At 65.5% G+C, this 19,828-nt stretch overlaps 1 protein-coding gene and 1 long non-coding RNA gene across 6 annotated transcripts in view; one reads left to right on the top strand and one right to left on the bottom strand.

Annotated features, from left to right (window-relative positions):
• Positions 1–435: 435 nt before the first annotated feature.
• Arid3a (AT-rich interaction domain 3A) overlaps positions 436–19,828 on the bottom strand; it is a 25,456-nt gene continuing 6,063 nt past the window's right edge. For 3 of the 5 annotated variants that reach the window (XM_078032318.1, XM_078032307.1, XM_078032314.1), the window contains exons 4-9: positions 7,422–7,494; positions 4,804–4,987; positions 4,462–4,709; positions 2,738–3,034; positions 1,605–1,703; positions 436–1,110 (exon numbers count right to left, since the gene is read on the bottom strand). In XM_078032318.1, the coding sequence (XP_077888444.1) occupies positions 923–1,110; positions 1,605–1,703; positions 2,738–3,034; positions 4,462–4,709; positions 4,804–4,987; positions 7,422–7,494 (1,089 nt within the window). In that variant the 3' untranslated portion in view covers positions 436–922. Of the gene's footprint in view, positions 1,111–1,604; positions 1,704–2,737; positions 3,035–4,461; positions 4,710–4,803; positions 4,988–7,421; positions 7,495–7,591; positions 9,331–19,828 lie in introns of those variants that run through there. The other 2 variants (XM_078032325.1, XM_078032322.1) reach the window with 2 other exon arrangements.
• Positions 10,820–11,536, top strand: LOC144370872 (uncharacterized). Its single transcript, XR_013430911.1, has 2 exons — positions 10,820–11,220; positions 11,400–11,536. It is a non-coding gene; the product is annotated as an uncharacterized LOC144370872 (long non-coding RNA).

Here is a 19,828-nt window from a genome sequence, read left to right as displayed (position 1 = left end):
GCCCGGCTGCACCCCATTCCCATACATGGATAGTCCCCAAAATAGCCCTTTTAGGCAAAAGAGTCCAGCATATTCGTCCCTGAGTCAGAAGCCTGGGGGCTGCCACCGCGAAGTCCCCTCCCAAGCTCCAGGCCCTTTCTACTTCCTGGTTAAGAGTTCCAGGTCCCTGAATTGAGGCCCGGCAGCTGGAGCCAGCACCATGGACGGCGTCCCGGGAACCCCGAGTGGGCCCACGAACGGCGCATGCGCCGCCCTGCCAGCCGCTCGCCCGGAGTGCACCTGAGTGGCCGGGCCAGCGGTCCGTGGCCACGGGATGGGGCGGGAGCCCGCGTGTCCCCGGGAGAATACAGTTATTACCGGGTTGGTGTGTTTGCTTTCAAGTCCGTTTCCCTGAATGAACACAAATATATAGATATATAGATATATAGATATTCCTTTTCCTAAAGTTTGACCCCCCTCCCCAAGAATAAAATAGAGTATTTACAAACAAACCCGGAAACCTTTTAAAAACCTATAGAATTTGAACATCGCTATTTAAAAAAAAAAAAAAAGAAAGAAAGTAAGTTTCCAAAGCATCAGGAAAAAACAAATTCAGTGGCTGTGGCTCAGGGGTCCCGCTCGGCGCGGGCGCAGGCTGGCGAGGGAGCGGAGCGCACAGCGCGCCCCGGCGCGGGGCTGGCTCCTCGTGGTCCTGGCAGTTCCTCTCGGTGTCTGAAACCTGAGACTTCCCGTGTTCCCCGTTCTCCCTGTTTTATTAAATTTGCTTTATATATATATATTTATATATGTATATATTTTCTTTCCTTTTTGGCGTCGGCTGGCTTCCTGGAGGCCTCTCCCTCCCGCGCACCACGCACCTTTGCGCAGGGCCCCGCAGGGCGTGCTCCGGGGGTGGTGGCGGCGCTGGTGGCGGCAGGGGCGGCTAAGGCAGCGAGGTATCTGAGGTAGAGGTGGGGGGCCCGGGCAGTCCTGCAGGCCCGGCCTGCCCGCCCGCGCCGCCGCTGGTCCCGCCCGATGCTCCCCGGCTGCCGCCGCCCGAGTTGCTGCCGCCACCGCCCTTACTGGGAGCCGAGGGTGGCGCGGGGGCCGGCGGCTGGGCGAACAGCACTCCTGACAGGGGACGGAAAGAGAGACGTCATGCAGGACGGGCCACCTCCGCGCTCTGACCCCGCGGAGTGTAAGCTTCTCCGCCCTCTCTGGGGTGCTCTGGACCCTGCCAGAGCCCCGCCCTGCAGCTCCCCACAGCTGCCCCCAGCCCCGGCCTCCGGGGCAGCCCAGTGCTTAGCGCCCTCACGGGAGGCCTTGGGTTCCCATTCCAGCACCAAAAGAAAAAAGGAAACAAAGAGGAGATTGGTGGGTGTGGTGAGAAGCCCCTGTCCAGCCGCCAGGAGGCTGAGGCAGGAAGACCACCTGAGCCCAGGAGTCTGAGACCCAACCAAGTGGGACCCCCATCTCAAAGAAAGAGGACACCACGTGGGGCCTGCCTTGGGAAGACCCTGCCTTTACAACCCCCCCCCACACACACACAGCAGAGGCGCTGGGCCCACCCGGGACGCCCATGGCCCGGGCAAGCAGTGGCCAGGTGGTGCAAGGCCGGGACTCACCTGTGTACATGATGCCGTTGATCTCCACCGACATGCTAATACTGTTGCTGCCATTGGAGCCCGTCAGGTTCACAGCCGAGTCCTGGCGACTCTCCGAGGCTGTGGGGAGAAGAAACCTGTCAGGATGACCACAAATACGTGGGCAGCGTCCTCCCCAGCCCCCCTTGGGCTTCTCAGGTGTGGGTGCCACACCAATACGACTGCATTTGTCAAGCAGAAACAAAAAGGTAAGAACTGTCCACAGTTAGCTTTTTCCATGACTCTGAATCTTAGGAGACACCAGAAGACCCAATCGGCTTACTTTAGGGTGACCACAACACACACCCTGACATGCCCTTGGCCCTCTGTCTCCACAGGTTCTGCACCTACAGACCCAACAACTGTGCATGGAAAACAGTGGGAAGAACAGCACACTGGAGCCAGGCCCTTGGGAGGCTGAGGCAGGAGGATGGTCAAGGCCAACTTCTGCAATTTAGTGAGACCCTGTCTCAAAATAATTTTTTTTTTCCCCAAAGGGCTATGGCATAGCTCAGTAATTAAGAGTGTCCCTGGATTCCATCTCCAGTGCAAGAAAAAAATTATGCCTGGACAGACTCCGGACAATACAGTGTAACAACTACGTACCCAGCATTTACATTGTATTAGGTGTTAAAAGTCATCCACAAAGGGCTCAAAGTCTGCAGGGGACGCGGGTAGGCGGGAGCAGAGCAGGGCCTGAGCCCGCAAGCCCAGGAGCCGTCTTGTCACGCTGGGCAGCTGCTTGTGCACTTGCACAAGTCCCTGCTCTGGATACCAGCAGGCAGCTCTGGGTCACGGGGCAAGGACATGTTCTACTGTAGAAGGGATTGCCAAATAGTCGGTCACCTTTTCACACTCCCACCAGCAGGACCCAGGGGGCCATGTCCCCATATCCTGGTCAAGGCTCGATAGGAATCAACTCTGGCAGGTGGTGACATCTCTGTGCTCACTTGCAGATCCCCCGTGAGAAGGAAGCCAGCAGCGTTTCATGTGACTTCACTGTCTAGCCGCCCCTCCCCCGGGTCCCCTGGCCCTTTTCTTAGGGACCTGCCCACACTCTGCGGGCCTGGGCTCAGAGGCCCTCAGCACACAGGGTCTGGGTGCTAGGTTGGTACCTTGGCTGTTGATCCGGATGCTCATGGGCAGCTGCGCCGTCATGGCCAGGAAGTTCTGCTGCAGTGCTCGCTGCATGAGCCGCTGCTGCTCGTCAGTGACCAGGGCCATCTTCTTCTCAGGGGGCTCCCCAGATTCCAGCTTCTCCCGAAGCTGCTCCAGAGCAGCGGCCTGGGCTGCCACAGCGGCCTGGGCTGCCGCGGCCTGCACTGCGGCGGCCTGGGCAGCCACCACCGGGTGGCCCGCCAGGGACACGGGCAGGCGGCCAGGGACCGTGATGGGGATGGCCAAGTCCTCCTCTAGACAGAGAGGAGAGGAGTCGGTGGTCAGGAGGACGGGCCTGCCTCGCGCTCCACCCAGGCAGGGTGTGGACAGACACCTCTCAGAGGAGGTGCTCAGCCTCGCCAGAGGGCCACTGTCGGCAGGTCCCCCGCACCGGGACAGTGGGCTGCCGCCTCCAGTGCCAGCAGCTGCCCTGCGGTCGGATCTGGCCATGAACCAAGGGCAGGGGCTCCCCGGTGACCCAAGCACCTGCCAACGTCCACGGGAGAAACCCACTTAGCACGGACAGAAGCTCTCCCCAAGCCGCAGAGCCGTGAGGGCTCGGCTGGCAGTCCAGGCGCAGCCCGGCTCCAGAACCAGCGGGCAGACATCCCCGTCTTCCCACACCAGGGTGCCACTCTGACCCTTGGCATCTTCTCCCTGAACGTTCTTTCTAAGTCTGCACCTGGCGCTGCCTCTACTTGCTGGCTCTCCACTCTGGACCTTGGTGACACTGTGCTTTCTGCCTCAGAAATCTCTGGTCTCCACACAGACGCTGCCTTCCCAGGAGCGCCCTGCCCCTGTTCCCCCGTGTCTGCGGACCTCCCGGGTCAGAACCGCCATCTCTGTCTCACCCTTGTCTCCCTGACCCCAGGCATGGGGCCTGGACAGGGCGCTCGGCAGCCATCGTAGGTGTGGCTGGGACCCCCGAGGCTGCGAGGCAGCACGTCCACAGAGGGCTGCATGAGCTGGGGTCAGCCCAGCCTCACTCTCGGGCTGTGAGGACGGCCCTGGGAGGAAGGGTCCTCAGCCTGTGTGGCAGGCAGGTGGGAAACGGGAACTGCTGGGGGTCCCCAGGCCCCGGGCAGGCGTGAGGAAGGACTCGGAGGCTCAGCAGGGGAGAGACCGTGGCTCGGCCTCAGGCCCGTGTGCCTCGCCCGCTGTACCAAGCCCTTGCTCACCACAGGCTCCTGACGACCCCACAGAGATCATCTCCCTTTCTTTCCGCATGAGGAAAGCCAGCTCAGAGAGGGACAGTGACCTGCCCAGGGGCATCTAACAACAGCTTCCCAGGTGGTTTAAGGGTCAAGGTGACGGGACAGTGTCGAGAGGGACTCCAAAGCTCAGAGGGAAAAAATATAGTGATTGCCCAGTAACGTCTGTGGCGCGCCAGTCCGCAGGCTGCCCTGATGAGGGGTCTGCGGGCTCAGGAGGAGCACGCTCTGTTGGTAATGTCTGCCGCGGGCAGAGATGAGAAAATCGTGCTCGATGTGTGATGTCTGCTTTGGCAAAGAACTGGGAGGTCAGGACCGACCAGAGACGTCCGTGGGCTGGGTGTGGGTCTGCCCTGGGCACTACACGTGAGGACAGCAGCCCTCTTCCGTGTCCGTGTTGGGGTTCGTCACGGCTCTCTGGAGAGCAGAGACCCCAGGTGAAGCTGGACAGAGCCCCAGGTGGCCCCTACCTTTCTTGATCTTGGGGGCCGGGGTGATGGAGCTGCCGTTGGTGCTGGCCGCCAGGCCCAGGGAGGGCACGGGCAGCTTGGGCGAGGACAGCGTGCTGTGGGCCCCGCCCGGAGAGTAGGTGAAGAGCGAGCCCCCGAAGCTCTGGCGCCGGCCCTCTCGGCGGTTGCTGTCGATGGCGGCCTGGAGCTCGCTGGGGCTGCTGAGGCCCCGCCTCTCGCACTCGTAGGGGTACAGGTACTTCATGTACCTGTGGGCAGGGGACAGGGTGGCACCTCTGCCCCAGGCCCCCGGGGCCCCGGGACGGCCGCCCGCAGGCCCCCCGCGCCGGGCGGCCCACTCACTGGGTGCGCAGGGTGAAGGCGGCACTGGTGATGGAGGTGGGCAGGTTCAGGCCCTTGGTGATCTCGCGCCACAGCTTCTTGTTGATGACCTCCACGAGGCCGCCCTTCTCCGTGACCAGCACGTACAGCATGAACAGGTCCAGCACCTGCTTGGCCATGATGGGGATCCGGTTCACCGGCGTGCCTGTAGGTGGGCGCGTGGTGAGCTGGGCAGCCACAGTCACACCCCAGGCATCGGGGGCCAGGCACCGTCACGGCTCCAGGCCAGGAGCACCCCTGTCCCCACGGCCACACAGGTCGCTGACCTGGCCCCAGGTCCCCTCGGGACTGTCGCCTCCGGCCAGACCCCTGCAGCACGGGGGACAGCTCTGCCTCAGCTCGCTCTGGGGCAGCACTGACCTCCCGGGGCCACAGGCCAACCTGGGGGACATGTGAGGGTCGCAGACTCATCTCCAGCTAGATGACCTGGGCCTGGGTCCCCAGGGGCCTCCCATCTGGTAGATGGCAGAGCTGCAGGTGAGGTGGTGGGTGAGGGAGGCTAGCCAGGCCGGTCTGCGGGCAGAGGAGGGCGGGGGGCAAGCCCAAGGAGGGTCCATCTGCACCCACTGCCTGCCCCAACCTCCTCTGCCCACAGCCTGCTGCAGACTGGCCCCTGCTGCCCCTGCCCACCTGGCTGCTCAGGGCTTTGCACATACTCCAGCCTCAAGCCTGGCTCGCCCCCAGCCCCGGGCAGGCCAAGCCCCTCATATCACACCCACCTCTGGAACGGGGCTGGGGAGAGGTCATCTCCTGCTGGGGCCTGTTGGCGGTCCTGCCTTACGGGGTCACTCAGCCTAGCACCCAGCAGGGACTCAGTGACCAGCAGCCCCACTGCAGGGCATGACCCCCTTTGACTCAGGAGCCAGCCCACCCACCCTGGGCACACACTAGCACTCTGTCTCCTGGGCCCAGCATCTCCCAGGCCTTTCCAAGTTGCAAACTCCCAGTGACGCTGCACACCGTGGGACACGTCTGCTGTCCAGCAACTCAGGAGGCTGAGGCAGAAGGTCCCCAAGTCTGAGGTCAGCCTGAACAACTTAACGAGACCCTGTCTCAGAATTTAAAAATTTTACAAAAGGCTGGAGCTCAGTGGTAGAGCACTCACTCCCTACCACGTGTGAAGCACTGGGTTCGATTCTCAGCACAACATAAAAATTAAAACCCTCTGACAACCAAAAATATAAGAAATAAAAAAAGTGGGACGAGGGAACCTGGCTGGTGGAGGAGGGGGAGCCCTAGAGGCACCATGGCACCCAAATTCCATTTTTCAGCCCCAAAGGGAGGTAAGAGGACAAGCCGAGTCCCGGCTGCCCTGCTCAGCCCTGCCCTGTTCATGGCCTCACGGGCCAAGCGAGGCAGCCACACCCAGCCCCACGAGGCCATCCTGTCTCTGCCGAGGTTCGAGGAACACCAGGAGCACCTCAGAGGCCCGGCAGAGACGCGGAGGGCGGGACGGACGGCCAGGGAGGCGGCAGGGTGCAGACAGGACTTCCCCCCTCCCTTTCAGCCCCCAGTAAATTCTGGGAGAAATTCGGTTGGAGGTTTTCCCTTTCTGAGGCAGGAAAATAAATATTCTTGCTCTGATTGGAGTAAAGAAGGGGCGGGAGATCCAGGTCACACTGTCCAGGGTGCAGAGTGGGAGACAAGTCTGCCCGGGCACTGGGGATGGGCACTAGGGCCGGGGCACAGTGGTGGTTCTGGGTCTGGGGGACCCGAGCCCCTGGGGTGTGGGGGTGGGGCACAGGCAGGTGTGAACGGGGTGATAAAGACGGAGGGGCCATCTCTCTGGCCAGCAACGGCAAAGCTGGCCTCAGATAACACACAGGGCTCCCACCCCGGGACCACCCTGAGTTCCCACCGGCACAGGAGGGGTTAACCCCAGGCTGCTGGGCAGTGAGGTCTGAGGCTGCGGCCCCCCTTCCCCTGCCCTTCCGGTGGCAGGGCCTGGTGGCCTGTGTTTACAGAAGCCGGCAGAGGCCCACACAAAGCCAGCGCTGGGCCACAGCCCTGAACCGGGAGCTGGCGGAACTCTCTGAGCCTTTCTTCCCCTGAAAAGCAGGGGCTGTCCAGGGCTCCAGGAGGCTGGCCGCCCACACTGCGGCAGGACGCCATTCAGCTGACCAGGGCTCAGGGGGCAAGAAGAGGTTCTGCCTGCCCACTGGCCACTTTAGGCAGAGGGTCCGGCTGTGGAGGCCGCTGCTGGAGACACTTAGTCCCCCGACTCCTGTCCCCGGGCCTGAGCCTGGAGCTGGGGAGCCGCCTGCCTCTGGTCAGGGTCTCTGCCTCCCCACCGGACGCCAGTCCAGAACTGCCCGTGGCCGGCCCTCCCCTCTCGTCACCCCCCTCTTCTCAGGGCTGAGGTCATGAGGCCCTTCGCAGGTGGGCGTCCACCCAGGGGGATCGGGGGTCATGGCTGCGAGGCACTTGGGCCAGTACCAGGGGTGTGAGGGAGACGCAGGCTTTCTCCTGCCCGCTGCTTCCCGGCCAGACCCCAGGGCGGGGCCTGCCTCTGCCATCAGGCCCCTCCTGGGGCCCAGCTGAGAGCCCCGGAACTCTCCAGGGCCCGGGCGGGGACTCACCTCGCTTCTGCATGAAGGTGAACAGGTCGTCCAGGAACTCCTTCCTCTTGGGGTCCCCGTCCAGTTCATAGAGCTGCAGGGGCAGAGGGGGCGGGCTAGTGGGCGCTGACAGCAGGAGAGGGGCCCGGCTCCAGGAGGGGGACGCACATGAGCAGGCGGCCCCGGCTCACCTGGGGCTGGACAAGGGAATCCCCCTGCAGGCCACGTCGGCGTCCCCCCGCGTCCCCATCTCTCCTCTGGATCCAGGGGTAGGTCACCTGTCTCCCTGCCATTCCCAAGGTCCCTTCAGCATCACCAGAGCTCACAGGGGTCACAAGACACCCCGGCCTGGGACCCTTCCCGCGGCCTGCACACGGGCGAGGGGCACAGCCTGGGAGTGCCGGGGCCTGGTGGCCCAGAGACCCTCCCGCTCCATCCTGCTGCTCCGGCCAGGGAGGAACCAACGTGGGGGACCCTCTGGGACACGGGGTCCCTGGCCCCGCTGGCCAGCCGGTGGGGTTTTGTGGGTGGGCAGGGGTACGCGCCATGCGGGGGCAGTAGGCAGACATGGCTAGAAGGTGCAGTGCGAGGGGCCAATTTGCTGAGGAGGGGCAGAAGCAAATACCAGGCTTCAGATTCAGCTTGGGAATGTGGGGGGCTGGCTGCGGGGGGCCTTGAAACCACCCATTAGGCCCAGGGAGGATCATCTGTCATTAGGTCCCAAGAGCATGGCCAAAGCACCGTGCTGTCCCCAGGACATGCCTGGCCACCCTTCTGCCAACCTACACCTCTCTGGGCCTCAGTTTCCCCATCTGTATAATCGAGACGAGGGGGGCCTTCCGGAAAGGGGTGGTGGTACCTCGAGCCCAGACCTCTGCCCTGGGTGGCGGAGGCCAAGCAGAGGGCCAGCAGCTGGGCCTTTGTCTACGCCCCACCCCGGCCAGCGCCAGACTGGCCGGCCCGCATTCCTGTGCTGATTTATGGTGGCCAGGGAGGCCCTTTCCCTCCGGCTGCCCGAGGGGTGCCGGGCCTGCAGGTAGACGTGGCTGGCTGCAGTGGGACGATCCTGGGGACGTGCACATGTCCACGTGGGGCTGGGCCTGTAACCTGGGCTGGGCCTGGGTCCGGGGTCCGGTCTGCCCTGGCCCAGTGTCCGCATGGGCCCAGAACCCAGCAATGGCCCCCGAACACCCAGTGGACAGGGTTTCTCTGGCTGCAACATCACAAGCTGAGCCAAGATGCACGGAGGCCGAGGGGCCTGAGGCCTGCCACCGAGGACCTGGCACCGGGCTCCAACGCTCACGGCCCCCGCCACCTCAGGGGCTTTATTTCAGAGGTCATTGCATACGGTGGGGCCACACTGGCCTGCCCTGGCCCTAACACAGACCACAGGCCAGGACCTGGAGCCCCGGGGCTGGGCAAGGCAGGAGGGCTCCCTGGAGCCTGGGGGGCCGCCCAGCACCGACCGACTTCAGCCTCCCCAACGGAGGAAAAAGAAATTCCTGCTCTGTGAGCCCCCAGGTTGCAGTCATCGGCCACCACAGCCCCAGGACACTAGGGGCCCTTCCTAGTCAGGTGGGGGCCCACCCCCTGACGGCCCCTCTGGGCCCAGCCCCCACAAGAGGCAAAGCCTCCTTCCTCAGTTTCCCCATTTTTCTTGAAGAAAAGCATGCAATAAAAATTCAGTGGCTTAGGGCCAGTGGACAGCACCAGCTGGCACGCACAGAGCCCGGGTTCATCCCCAGCACTGCAAAGGCCCTGGGCTTGGGGCCAGCCACGGACCTCACACCCCAGGCGCGGAAACAGCCTCAGGCGCGCAGCAGCTGGGGCGGGGGGGGGGGGGGGGGGGGCAGGGCCATCAGCCTCCAGGCCACCTGGTAGGCAAGTGGTCAGCGGCAGGGCAGTCAGACCCCCATGGAGCTGGGCATTGATTCGAGGCCATAAAGGGAACGTGCAGACCCTCAGCTGCCCCAGCTTTATAGGGCTCTGGCCCCTAGTTCCACTCCCCTGCTGGGCACGTCCGCCTGGGTCAGCTGGTGGGGACCCAGGGGACAGTGTCCAGGGCGCCCTCCTGGCCCGTGGCCCAGCAGCCCCTGGAAAGGCACAAGGCGACACTGCCAAGTGGACACCTAGGCTGAGGTGGACCTGCCCCTCTGGAAAGGCCGGAGGTTGGCGGTGGCCCCTCCAGAGCCCACAGCCCCGTTGGAGGGAGGCTGGGCAGGCGCCGGAGCCTCTTCCAGGCAGAGGCTGAGATAAGCAGCACCACCCAAGCTGCAGCTGGACCTTGCGGGCCTCACCCCAGGCTGCTGACCCAGAGACAAGCCTCCACCCACGCTGCCCCCACACCTGCCCCTCCCAAGTCCAGCAGGAGTGTCACAGGCTCACGGCCCCCTCCTGGCCCCTGACGAGCTCATGTGCCGGGTTTCTGGCCCAGCCTCCCCGGACCCCAGGGACCTCTGTGTGCTTCCCTGGGTCCAGCCTCAGGCCGCCCGCCAACCCGACCGCTCTAGGCTGCAGCGGACCCTGGGCCCTCCTGCCCTGCCACAGGAGGCTCAAAGCCTGGAGGGCCGGGCAGAGGCCACTGGGGGTGTGCACTGACTGCAGGGCGCCCGTCTCTACTGTCCTGGGATGGGGTGGCCCTCCCTCCCTGGCTCCTTCTGGGCCACAGGGTCCCCACAGGCATCTCCTGCCTGGGGTGGCTTCCTCCCTCCTTATTGGCATGGGTGGGTCAATAATTACCAACAGTGTCCCCAGCACCGCCCGCTTCACAGAAGGACAACTGAGGACAGGAGTAAGACTGAGGGGCCCCTCCTCCACTCAGCAGCCCTAGGGTCCTTCCCTGTTCTCTGTCCCTTCGCAGCTCCCATGGGCCTCCCCTCTGCTCCTACCGCAGGACCTTTGCACTAGCTATTGCCGCAGTCTGGAATGCAGTTCTCAGACCTCCAGGCTCCCTCCTTCCCACTCCTCAGAGGCAGGCTGCCCATCTCCTGGCCCCTCCTTGGCCTGACCTTTCCTCTGCTTAAGTTTCCCTCTGGGTACTTGCCTCAGGGACTCAGACACACAGACAGGGCCGGTGAAGAGCGAGCAGGCCTCCTCTCTCCCGACACCCCTGCCCTGGGCGCATGGGGAGGAGGCGGGGGCTGGAAAGCAGTCCCAGAGCTCAGGTGTGGCCTGGAGAACAGGCAGGGGGAACTGCCCTGGCCCAGAAAGCAGGAAGGTCCTGCTCAGGTCACTTAAGTTGTTGGCCTGGCTGACCACCCCTCAGCCATCTCACAGTGGACAGAGGTGGGGCTCAGCTGCTGCAGGAGGGGCCTCCAGGGAGTCCCAGGCTCAGACCTGGCTCGGAAGCCCCCAGCCCCCTGGCCCCCAGGCCTGGGGGGCAGAAGGAAAGTCCCGGGACAGACCCCTGAGACTTGCAGAAAACCCACCAAATGACCAAGGCCAGTGCAAGGCCGGCAACCTGAGGTCGCCCAGCAGAATGGCACCAAGTCAGTCCCCAGCGGGGCCCCACGGGGCAGCTGTGCCAGTTCCCAGCCTCCCAGGGGCCTGGGCGGCTCCACGGGAGGAGCAGGGCCCCCACAGAACCTTTGCCCCCCGCCGTGTCTGCTCGGCCCCCCTGCCGTCCCCGAAGGCTCCAAAGTCCATGGGGCCCTGCCTGGGGGGCAAGGCCTTGGCCAGGAGGGTGGACCCCAGGAACGAGGACACTCAGGCGGGGCCTGCTCTAGCCCCAGAGGCTGGTCCCCTTGAGCCACCAGAATCAGGAAAACCCAGAAGCGGCCCAAATGTCCCCGGTCAGAGCTCCCAGGAGGACGGCTGGCAGGTGTCCAGGGTGGGAGGCCTGGGGGAGGCCGGGCCGGGGAGGGGGATCTCTAACAAGGTGCCTTTCACACGTTCCGCGTGGCTGACGAGAAGGCAGAGACCGCTTCCCACGCGGGCAGAGAAGGAACACGGGGACCAAGATCAGATCTGACTCAGCGGCCCCCACCTGGCCCTGCGCAGGTACCCGGACGGCGTCGGGACCGGACCCGGGGGCAGGCAGGAAGCTCCGCAGGCCCGGGGACACTGAGCACAGCGGACAAGCTGCTGCAGGGCGCTGGGCCTCGCTTCTGAGAATAAACGTGCCGATGTGAAACCCCTCCCAAAGACCCCTGTCCACGGGCCAGGACGCGGGCAGGCCGTTTCCCTGGGGCCTTCTTTCTCCCTCTGGCTTCCCCACCTGCCCGCCCACCCAGCCCCGGGGTCTTGGGTGCCCACCAGAGAGGAAGGAGAGGGAGCCCCACCTTCCCCAGCACCCAGTCTAGGCTGGCAGTGCAGCCCCTCCGCCGTGGCCACCGACCTGGGCACCTGGTGCAGGGGCCAGGCCCGGCCAGCCCACACCACAGTGGGAGGGACGTCAGGCCCACACCCTGGTGCCCACGTTACCTCAGGGAAACCGAGGCAGGAGTCCCTGGTGTCTGGCAACCGGGTTGAGGGACGTGGCCAGGGGACACCCGTCGAGGGATGAATGGCGGGGGGCCATGGCGTGGGGGGCGGGGCAGGCCCTGCAGCCCCTCCTGCCGCTCCCTGGTTTACCGTGGAGGGTCGGGTCCCTGAGATCAAGGGACGGAAGCTGGCCCTGTGGTCCCCGGGGCCCTACAGCAGCAGGCCAGGAGTCCAGCCTGCAGGCCCAGCAGGGACCTGGGGATTTCAAGTCTCAGGGTTTCTTCCCATTTTGGAAACTCCCAGGAGGGGGCAGGGACCAGTGAGGGCCACTGGCCACAGTGACTGCTGGCCGCAGGGCTGGGCCAGGAGGGCCACAGACGGCCTCTCCGCAGTCTCTTCAGAGCACTTCTGTGTGTTGGGGCTGACACTGGGCACACCAGGTGCCCACGAAGGAGCCCAGGCCGCAGGGGGACGCAGAGATCAAACAGGCTGTGGGGAACTGACGGCCAGGCTGGGGGTCCGCAGAGAGGCCGGGCCTCGAGGACCGGGGCCGGCTGGGCTGGGTTCGGAACAGCAGGGGGACCTGGTGGCCCTCTCCGGCTCTGCCTGGCCACAGGTCTGCCTCTGGACGCACCTGACCAGCCGGGGCTTCCCCGCCCAGCCTGGGCCAAGGGCCCTTTCGCTTCCCGTCAGCTCTGCACCCAGCGCGGCCTCCTCGGGCTGGCAGGAAATTGGGGAAGTGATTCTGGGCAGGGCAGAAACACCTGGCTGCCCGCCACTCCCGCCCCCAGCGCCCGAGGCCCCGTGCACACACAGGGCGCCCCACCCACCAGGCAGATATTAATAGTGCTCCTGAAATGACCGGGCCACCTGACACACGGAGACGGCGCTTCCATGGGCTCCTCTGGGTTTCCGGGTCACAAGACCCGGGGGAGGGCACCGACCCCAGACGCTGCTTTCTTTCCTGGTCATCAGGAGCCACCCTGGAACCTCAGTCTCCTCCTCTGTGAAGGGCCAGAGGGTGCACCTGGAGCACCCAGGTGGGAGGCAGGGACAGATGAGAGCACTAGACGCTCTGGAAGAGGGGCGGGTGGAGGCCGGGGTGGCCAGCCCACTCCACAGCAGAGACCTGAGGCCCACGTGCTGTCCCCTGGGCAGCACACAATGACGCCCAACGCTGGCGGCCGGGGAAGCCCCCGCCCCCGAGCAGCCCTGGGCTGAGGGCTCCCTTCTGTAGGTGGTCTGAGCCCTGGCTTCCTGGCGGGGCTCGGGAACAGACGCCCGGTGCCCGGTGCCCACTCACGCAGCAGTGTCATGCTCCAAGGAGGGGACGCCGACCCAGAACCCTCTTCCAAGCTGCTCCCGGGACACACCGCACAGGGGTCCCGGGCCCCCAGACCTGTCGCGACCCACAGACCTCGGGCTCCCCCCGGCCGTGGGGACCTTCCCCGCGCGGGTCTCCCCACAGAAACGGAGCCCAGAGCTTCGGCAGGGTCCAACGTTCTGTCACGTGCGTGAGGCCCGGGCTCCCACCCGGCGGCCCAGAGAACCCTGACCCCAAGAGCGTGCCCACTTCTCTCCAACGAGCCGCCCGGCCCCAGAAGGCCCCAGAAGGGACCGCCTGGCGGTCGGAGTCCCAGCCCCCGCCCTCGCCACCAGCCGCGTCCCCAGGACAGGGACGAGGCCGACCCAGGACAGGCAGGCCCAGCAGCCCTCGAGGCGTGGCCTGGGCCCAGGGGCTCCTCCACCAGACCCCAACTCAGGGGAGCTGCCCAGGGCGCAGCCAGCACCCAGCCCCCCACCAGGACCCGGGGCCACAATGTCACAGGGAAGGCAGAGGACAGGGACCAGGTACAGTGGCCACTGGGCAGGGGCCGATGCCCAGCTGCCTGGCCCTTCTGTACCAGAGCTAAAGCTGGGGCAGATTGGAAAGTGGCAGTTACCAGGGTGACAGTGACACCATGACAGTGGCCGGCAGGCCTCCCAGCACCATCCCATTTTACAGATGGGGAGACCCGAGTCCTCGAAGAGGACGTGACGGCCAGGGACCTGGGGCTGGGGCAGCACGGGGACTGGTGCCCGGAGGTCACGACCACAGAGGTGACCTCAGCCGGGCTTCTCGGTCCCCCTCCTGTCACTGGGCGCCAGGATGGGCTGGAGGGGGAAAGGGAGGGACAGCCGAGGGCCCAGGTAGGGGGCCCTTGGAAGAGCAGGGAGACTCTGTGCCCCCCACCGGCAGAGCCACCTGCCTGAGAGAATGGCAGTGTGGAAGGACTGTGGTGACGTGGGACCTGTGGGGCCTTGGGCAGCCGCCAGTCTCCAGCCCCCACCAGGGAAACCTCAAGAGGGCTCGCGGCTGGCTGTGAGGGAAGGCCCGGGACCAGGCAGAGCAGACGAGGGTGAGGGTGGCCAGGCCCAGGGGGTGGGAGGTGCTCAGAGCCCAGCAGACTCTCGACCCAAGGCGGGCCCGGGGAGGCTGGGCGCCACACCAGGGCCACAGGGCCACAGATGGCCCGTCCAGAGACTGCAGGCACAGCACGTGGGCACTCAGACAGACAGGACCACGCCCGTCCACCCAGACACAGGCACACCCTGGGAGATAATGGCCGGAGACAGTCCCGCCCTCTGCCTGGCTGGCACGGCCCTGCAGAGGCTGGCCCTCTGGGCTGTCCCCAGCAAGAGCCGGCACACAGCCGACGCTCCAGATGGCTTGTGGAAGGACGAGGCTCAGACACACGTGGGCACCGACACAGCACCAGCAGCTCTGCCCTGGCCCTCTGCAGCCCACTGGCAGAGGGGGGTCCCTGTCCCTGACCGACACCATCCAGGGCCCGCAGAGGCCTCCGGTGGCCTGTGGCCTCGAGGTGTGCAGCCCCCCACACACACTCACCCCAGGGCCAGGATCCCTGAGCATCTGTGGCGGGACAGGCCCTCTGAATTTTTGTGTGACAAGTGACCAGAACCTGGAGCTGGAAACCCCCGAGCTATCCTTCCCCCGTCCCGGGGGGCAGTGTCCAGTCCTGCTGAGGGTGGGCCGACGCTCCCCCAAGGCCCCAGGAGCCTTCTTCCTGCATCCCCAAGCATCAGGGACCCAGGGACCCTGGCTGGTGGCCATGTCACCCTGTCTGCTCCGTGGTCCCTGTAAACTGCCACGGCACCGGGCCACCCTGCGCCTGCATCTTAACGTGCACATCCACAGAGAGCCTGTCTCCCGAGGAGGCCCGTTCTGAGGTTTGGGGAGGACGTGGGGGTGGGGCTGGTCACCCAGGACACGAGGGCCTCAGTGTGGCCACTCTGCTGGGCAGGGCCTGCCAGGGCAGTGGGAGGTGTCAGCCCCACCTGCTCCCCGCCATCCCTCTGAGCCCCACAGACCCGGGCCCAGCCCTGTAGACGGGGCAAGGCCGCGGCCTGCGCCAAACCTTCAATGGTCAGAGATTAGTTACCGTTTAACCCTGTGACCCCAATTGTCCTGTTGCCCAGCACAGCCCGGCAAGGGAAGAAGGGGCGGGCCGCCCCCTGCCCCGGGTGCCCACCCACCAGGCCGGCACCCGCCCTGCCCCCCGGAGAAGCGGGCAGCTAGACAGGGCCTGGCCCAGGCCTCCCAGCCAGAGGTGGGGTCGCCGGGCAGCTGCAGAGGTTCAGGGCCCCCTTCGCAGCCGAGTCTGCTCCAGGCGGCTTCTGGGCCCATGTGGCTTGGAACTGAGAGTCAGAGAATCTAGGGGCTGGACAGTTTCAGAGGTGGCCCCGGGTGGGGGGAAACCTGGCCCAGCTGCACACCGCACATGGGCAGGAGAAAGGCCATCAGGCCCTTGTGTGATGCCCGTTTCTCAGGCCCAACACTGGTCGGGCACACCAGGGGCACGTGAGCACACGTACACCCAGACATGGGCACCGAGGCCCGAGCTGCGCCAGGTGGCCACAGAGGTCTACACCCTCTGAGTGGGCACCGCCGTGACCCAAGGAGACAGGCGCACGCCAAGGACCTGGCACACGCAGAGACCTGGGCCCGAGACCCGCACAGCCAGCACGTTTGGGGTGGGGTGGGAAGGCCTGGGGAGGCTCCGGCTGCCCACCACATCCACTGCCCGCCGGGCACCGCTCCCTCAGTGCCCGCGTGTGTTATTAGAAAGCGTGGGGTGGGTGGGGCCAGGCGCTTGGCAGCAGCCACAGAACAGGGAGCCAGGCCTCGGCAGTGACCCTGCGGCGGTGACCCAGTGGCCGGGTGGTGGCTCAGGGGCAGATAAGGTGCTTCCGGCTGAGTCAGTGCGGTTCCCAGGGCTGGCACGGGCCAGGGCACTGTGCCAGGGGCTGGTGGGCGGGCATCCTCCCCGTGCCCGCCACAGCCCAGCTGGCCCTGTGCCAGCAGCCACAGCAGCTTTGATGAGGCAGACGCTGCCCGCTGAGGGGCTCCCTGCCACCTGCCCTGCCGGTCTCCCGGGCTGGCCCAGCCTGCGGGAAGCTGCGCCCGGTTCTCACCAGTTCCTGCCTAGCACCCGGTGCCCAGCGCCCAGGCCTCTGCCTCAGCCCGCCCCTGGGAAACACCCACCGTACCCCGCCCACAGGCTGCTTCAGCCAGCCTTCCCTGCCGCTGCTGACCACTGCTGACCAGGGACTCCAAGGAGGCTACACGCCCCTCCCTCCCTCGGGCGGACTCTGCCCAGGAGCCCCGTCCCACTCTTTCCCAATTTTCTCAGTTTCCCCGTGCCTGACCCACCTCACGTCCAGCCACGGGCCCCAGAATCGGGCCCTGCCCTGCTTTGTCCAGCTGGGGCACTCCAACACCCCGTCCTCCATCAGCTCTGGCTCCTTCAAGCCCCAGGTCACCTGTCCACCTGCCTCCCAGCTCTGCCCCACCCAGCCCTGTAACTCCTTGTGCTGGCGTCCAGCCCCAGGAGGAAATCCACCACAGCCAGCAGCTTGGGACCTGAGGAGCAGAACCAGGCTCCGCACGGGCAGAGGCTGCTGCCCCAGGACCCGCCTCAGACACAGGCTGGAGTCCAGGCGAGAGGGCAGCAGAGGCCCAGGAGGTCACAGCCTCCAGCCTCCAGGGGAAAGAATGCTGCTGGGGGCTGGGGATGTGGCTCACCCGCCCAGACCCTGGCTCAGTGCCCAGCACCGTCAACAAGACAAAGAAGAGGAAATGCTGTTGGGTCTCCTTCTGGGACCCCAGTGGACCTGACAAACGTACCAGTGAAGCTGGACAGTGCCTCTCCTGTCCTCTGAGCCAGTCCGCGGGCTGAGGCAGGAGGATCGCAAAATGAAATAAAAGGGGTTGGGAGGTGCCCGGTGCCCGGCACTGACCGGAGTCGCTCTGCCTCCCACGCACAACCTCTAAACGGCCGGATGCCAGGCGGGACCCCCGGGGCTACCTCTTGCTGTGGCCACCATCACAGCCGTCACTCCCAGCTGCCGCAGCCTGTGGCTGAGCCAAGGCACGTGAGGGCAACGGAGGACAGGCTGCGAGTCAGACAGGTCACGGGACACCAGGGTGCCACAGCCAAGGCCCCAGACTCTCAGGGCAGGGCCCACCTGGCCCGTCCAGCTTTCAGCTCCAGGGGGCGTCTGGTGCCGGGTCCCGAGGTCTGAACGCGAGGGTGACGCTGACCTCCGCCTGGCTCGTGGCCTCTTGTCAGATGAGGGAAACCAAGCTCACGGCTGGTCTGTCCTCTGAACCGTCGCTCTTGGCCCCCCGCCCCGCCAACCCTGGAGCCACCTGCTGGGGCCTGGGGCGCGTGGCTGCAGACTTGGTGTCCTCCTCCACCGGCTCATGCCGCCCCTGTCCTCGACAGAGCAGGGACTCGGCTCACCACTACCCGCGTGTCAGTGCCGGGCAGGTACTGGCCTCACGGAGTCTGTGTGGACGGCAAACAGGGGGAAGGACCCGACGTACCACACACATCAAAACCACAGTGAGGACGGCGCTGGGGCTCAGCGGTAGAGCTCGCCTAGCACGTGCGAGGCCCTGGGTTCGATCCTCAGCACCTCATAAAGATTAATAAAGGCATTGGAAAAAAAAAAGAATTAACAAACAAACAAACAAAAAAACACAGCGAGATGCCACGCGACCCCGCCAGGGCAGCTAGAACCCTCTCTGGAAATCAATGCCGCTGACGGCGGTGCAGGTGAGGCCCAGAGCCTCACTTGGGGCTGGGGAGGCAGCCTCCCCTCACTGCCCTCCCCACCGCAGACAGAATCGCCCCCGCACCCAGCAACTTGACGCCGGCACACACCCAAGAGAAACGGACACAGGCGTCTATCACCCAGCCAGGGCAGGTCAGCTTGAGTGCCCTGGGCGAAGGCCACAGCCCGTCCACCCGGAACATCCTTGGCCAGGGCGGGAGCAAGGGGACAGTGGAACGTGGACGGACCTGAGGATCTCTCACTTGGTGAGCACCAGACACACAAGGCCCCTGTGGGACCCAGTGACAGGAGGGTCCAGAGATGGACATGGACCCACGGTGCAGGGCTGGGGCAGGATGGTGACATTGGGGACAGCAGCTAAGGGTACCAGGCCCATTCTGGGGCGATGGAGCTGCACACGGAGGAGTTGTGTCTCTCTGGAAATCCAATCCCAACAAAGCTGCGTCAGTTTCCCTGTTTTTGGAATCGATTCAGCCTCCGCAGGAGTTTCTGGGACTCAAGGTTCAAACCTTGAAGTGGCTAAAGATCTGGATCCAAGGTCTGCCTGTGTAAAATGGCCACCTGGGTGACCAGAGGTCACCCAACATGCGTCCAATGCCAAGGGGCTGAGACCCTAATCTCCGTCTGTGACGCTGCACCCCAGCAGCTCCGGCAGCCAGCCTCCCTCAGGGCACGTCACCGGGCTGTGGCAGCCAGGCTCCCAGTTTTCAAGGAACCGCCCTCCCCCGCCTGGCCGCCCCCCAGACCCACAGGCCCCGGCAGACCAGCAGCTGTCGAGGATCTGCAGGCAGAGTCTGCCCCGGGCCCTGCCAAGACCCGGAGGAAGCAGCAGACCGGTGCCAAGCGGCGGCCAGCCGGCCAGGGCTGCCACGTGCCAGGAAGGGAGTGGGGCGGACGCCAGAGTCAACACGGCCGGCGGGGCCCAACATCTGTCGGGCGGGCCAGCGGGGCCTGGGCTGCTGTGGACACAAGCTGTGCAGGTGCCCAGCAGCTGGGCAGGAGGCTGCACCGGCCCCTGGGCCTGCCACAGACGGGTGGAGGCCGAGTCCCAGGACTGCAGGGCCGGCCCGGTGTGCCCAGCACCCTCCAGCTCCAGGGTGGCACCTCTCCCCTCACACGCCACGCTCGGCCTCGGCCCTCTCGTGGGCACGCCCAGCTCCTCGTGTCCCCCCGGCTCAGGCCGGGCGTCACCTCCTGAGGGGCCAACCATGCCAGGAGCAGTCCCACCCCGCCACCTGGGTGCCCACAGACTTGTCACTGAGCACCTCCACCCTGAACACTGTCCCTGAGGACAGTCCCCGGGTACCTGCCACGTAGCAGGCGTCACAAGCCCGTGGCCCTGAGACGCCGAGGTGCCTCGCCGTCAGGCCTCGGGGTCCCCTTAGCAGCTTTCTGCTACGGGAAGCACCTTTGGCCCAGATGGGGTGGTCCCGCAGACAAGCCAGACCACGGCGCTGTGGCCAGCCTCCGCTCCCAGCTCCCCGAGGGCTCTGGGGTCAGGGAACGTGACCTTGAGGGGTGGAGGTGCCTGACCAGGGCACACACGGGCCTAGGCTCCCCAGGGGCCAGGCCCAGAGCACCCAGAGCCCCTCCCTCCGTTCTCAGCAGAGTACCCTGCCCTGGGGAGGCACTGCTCGGGGAGGGGCACTCAAGGGGCCCGCTGAACTCCTGGTCCCAGGGCAGAGTGTCTCTGGGACACCCCGACACCCTGAGGGCCCCCTGAGCAGGTGCCAGGGGGGTGGGGCCTGGTCACACCCAAGAGGAGTGACTTCCACCAGGACCAAGAGCCTGAGGCCAGGACACCCCAGCCAGTGAGAAGGTGGGGGCAGGTGGGGACCCTCCCGGCTGCCATCCCCAGGCGCCCT

Source organism: Ictidomys tridecemlineatus, chromosome 2, assembly GCF_052094955.1.
Source record: "Ictidomys tridecemlineatus isolate mIctTri1 chromosome 2, mIctTri1.hap1, whole genome shotgun sequence".
In the NCBI taxonomy this organism is placed as follows: Eukaryota; Metazoa; Chordata; class Mammalia; order Rodentia; family Sciuridae; genus Ictidomys; species Ictidomys tridecemlineatus.
Note: the sequence above shows the minus strand (reverse complement) of the source record. Positions and strands in the feature narration are given on the sequence as shown.